Source organism: Trematomus bernacchii, unplaced genomic scaffold (assembly GCF_902827165.1).
Source record: "Trematomus bernacchii unplaced genomic scaffold, fTreBer1.1, whole genome shotgun sequence".
Taxonomy (NCBI): domain Eukaryota; kingdom Metazoa; phylum Chordata; class Actinopteri; order Perciformes; family Nototheniidae; genus Trematomus; species Trematomus bernacchii.
The window spans coordinates 27,167,604-27,170,524 of NW_022987739.1; the positions used below are offsets into that span (position 1 = coordinate 27,167,604).

The window sequence follows — 2,921 nt, forward strand, 5'->3', positions numbered from 1 at the left end:
TTTCAGTTGAATTATACTTAAGGTTCAGGGTAATCAACTGTTAAAAAGATACTGTTCAAATTACTAGTATTATTTTTTTTAAAGTTCAATAAATTGATGTTTTCAAAGTCAATGAATAATCGTATTTAATAATCGTGATATCATTATTGACCAAAATAATCGTGATTATGATTTTTGCCTTAATCGAGCAGCCCTAGCGAGGTCCCGATCATCGCTGCTTGAAGCTTTAATTCTTATTGTCAGCCTAAATATTATGAATGTTTTTCTACATTTTAATCCCTCATTATTGCAAGAGACAGTACATGTAATTGATCACAGGCAATGGTAAAATAAACATGTGTTAGCACTCAACAAGATTTATTTTTGTTCTTGTTATATTGTATCGTCAGTGTGTTGGAGAACCAAATCTGTTATGTGTCAGTAAAACCTTCTCTCCTTTTTCTCTCTCTCCCTCTCTCTCTCTCTCTCTCTCTCACACACACACACAAACACACACACACACACACACACACACACACACACACACACACACACACACACACACACACACACACACACACACACACACACGCGCGCGACAGCTCTGTCTTTTTGTTTGAAGTTGCACACTGACCTTCTGCCACCGACATACTCAATCAGTCTGTACTGCATATTGTCTACTAAATTAACAATTGAACATATTACCAGAATACTGGTCAAACTGAAGTCAACACAGGTCAAAAACTACTACTTCTTCCACACAATGTAATATTTTCAAGTTTTATTTTGTATTCAATTATTTAATATCTTTTAGTTACATATGTTTTACTACATTAAATAATGTCTAATCTTTCTTCAGTCATTACACATTGCATTCTGACTCAGCAACAATAGCAAAAATATGTACATCTGAATAGAGGTTTTTTAGAATATATCTCAACCCCAGTCCATCATTACAGTATTTTAGAATCACACGAGTAGGACTGAAGTATCTTAAGGGTAACAATGAGCTTGATAGATTTTCTAAACCAGGGGTATAACAAGGCATAAATCAATGGGTTCAGACAAGAGTTAAAATACAGTAACCAGAGTAGAATGGGTGAGGTTGAACTACTATTTTCAATATCCTCACCTATAAGGGATGGAGTGTAATATGGAAAAAAACATATTAGAAACACAAGGACAACAACACCAAGAGTCCTGGCTGCTTTCATCTCAGATTTCTTAACAGTTGCACCAACTGAACGTTGCATAGTGACAGCGATAACATGAGATCGCATGGCTCGAGCCTGAGACACAGCCACCACAAACACTCTCATATACAGAACTATGATAACAGTAATGGGGGCAATGAAGGTAACGACAAAGTCAACAGCTCCTGTGATATTATCAGTAACAACTACACACTCTCCATGGCAAGAATTCTGTGAATCAGGTTGTCTCAGAAAGTCCTTTAAAATAAGACAATTATATATAATAGAGGAAATCCAACATAGACAGATGCAGATTTGTGTTCTGTTCAAAGTAACTCTGGTGGTGTAATGTAGAGGGTCACATATAGCAAAATAACGATCAATGGATATGAGCACCATGTTTCCAACCGTAGAAGAGGTAATGATAAAAGTAACAATTAAATACAGAGCACACATCAGGTCACCCAAGTACCAGCAAGCCTCTGTTGAAATGATTTTAACAGGCATCAAAATGAGGCCCACAAGGAAGTCTGAGACAGCCAGGGAGAGGATGAGGAGGTTAGTGGGGGTGTGGAGCTGCCTGGAAAGGAAGAACATCATCATAAATAAGATGATCAACAATAGCTTGTAACAACAAACAGCAGTAAAACACAAAAAAAGGCATTTGAATGGATATGCATTTGTTGTGGAGTGCCTGCTTTAACTATTTTGTCACACAACGTCATGTTTGAATATGTTATCATTTAAAACAGCACAACTATTATCTGAAACATTCATTAAAAGGAATATATGTGTTGCTAAATCCTGTTACTTTTCAATCATGAACATATACAAGCTTAAGCTGGAAGTTTGTCTGTGCCTGAAGTGGGAGATAGAGATGATGACCAGCAGGTTGAGAGCTGCAGTGATCAGAGCGATGAAGGACAGCAGGATGTTAGCGAGCAGGACATCTGACTGAGCTGGCGTAGGCTTCCTGCAGGATTTGTTGAAGAGTTGTGGAAAGCAGAGTTCATCCATTTGGGAAGTCTCCATATGCAGAGAGACGTGTTGAGAAGCTGCTGTGTTCTGACAAAGCTCAAGCCTGATATATCTCTTCTCATCTGTCCTGCCCCTACTATTACTTTCTTTCTAGCTAAGACTGAAATCCCTCAGCTCTACTTTGTTTTCTGCAGTCATCTTCATCTCAGTCTTCATCACTTTCATGCAACTTATTTTTTTCGTAATTCCCGGCATTGACATCATCTTATTTGATTATGGATGCCACTTTTTCCTTCTTATCAAGAGTGGTTTTAGAGTGTAAAGAATCTTAAAAGATTAACATTTTTCGTGAAGTATTGAAACCAAGTGGGCCATGCTGATAACTTACATTGTGGGAGTGGCTCCTCGGAGTTATGGTCAAAGGGTCAATGAAGCCAACTTGCTTCTAGACAATGGATTAGGTCATTTAGCCTTTTGGGCCTGGTTGTTCCAGGGTTATTTTGAAACAAAAACGACATAAAGGCAAGAGATTGGGAAGGCCAATGAGATTGACTGTTGGTTTGTCTCAAGAACGGTCTGGCAGCCCCCAGATGACTCAGGAAAGGGACACAGGGTTTCAGAGTGTTCAGCTCAGGAGGAGAGCTGTTGATATCCTGATACTGTCCTCACCAGCACATGTTTGCCCTGTATTAAAGGTTTGAAATGCTGGAGGACTAACACCACTGCCCGCAGCTCTAGAAGGTTGCTGTGCCGTGTCTCCGTTAGAGACCA

At 38.9% G+C, this 2,921-nt stretch overlaps 1 protein-coding gene across 1 annotated transcript; it reads right to left on the reverse strand.

The window, feature by feature from the left end:
- Positions 1 to 932: 932 nt before the first annotated feature.
- Positions 933 to 2,204, reverse strand: LOC117495323 (trace amine-associated receptor 8a-like). The gene is made up of 2 exons (XM_034146519.1): positions 2,032 to 2,204; positions 933 to 1,752 (listed from the first exon to the last, which is right to left on the reverse strand). The coding sequence occupies exons 1-2, from the start codon at positions 2,202 to 2,204 to the stop codon at positions 933 to 935; spliced, it is 993 nt and encodes a 330-aa protein (XP_034002410.1).
- Positions 2,205 to 2,921: the final 717 nt, after the last annotated feature.

What these genes read in the sequence shown, in the direction of transcription:
- LOC117495323 (XM_034146519.1), bottom strand. Translation starts at nt 2,204, where the DNA reads ATGGAGACTTCCCAAATGGATGAACTCTGCTTTCCACAACTCTTCAAC. An exon ending in ATCTCTATCTCCCACTTCAG is followed by an intron (nt 1,753 to 2,031) that starts GCACAGACAAAC and finishes CTTCCTTTCCAG; the next exon opens with GCAGCTCCACACCCCCACTA.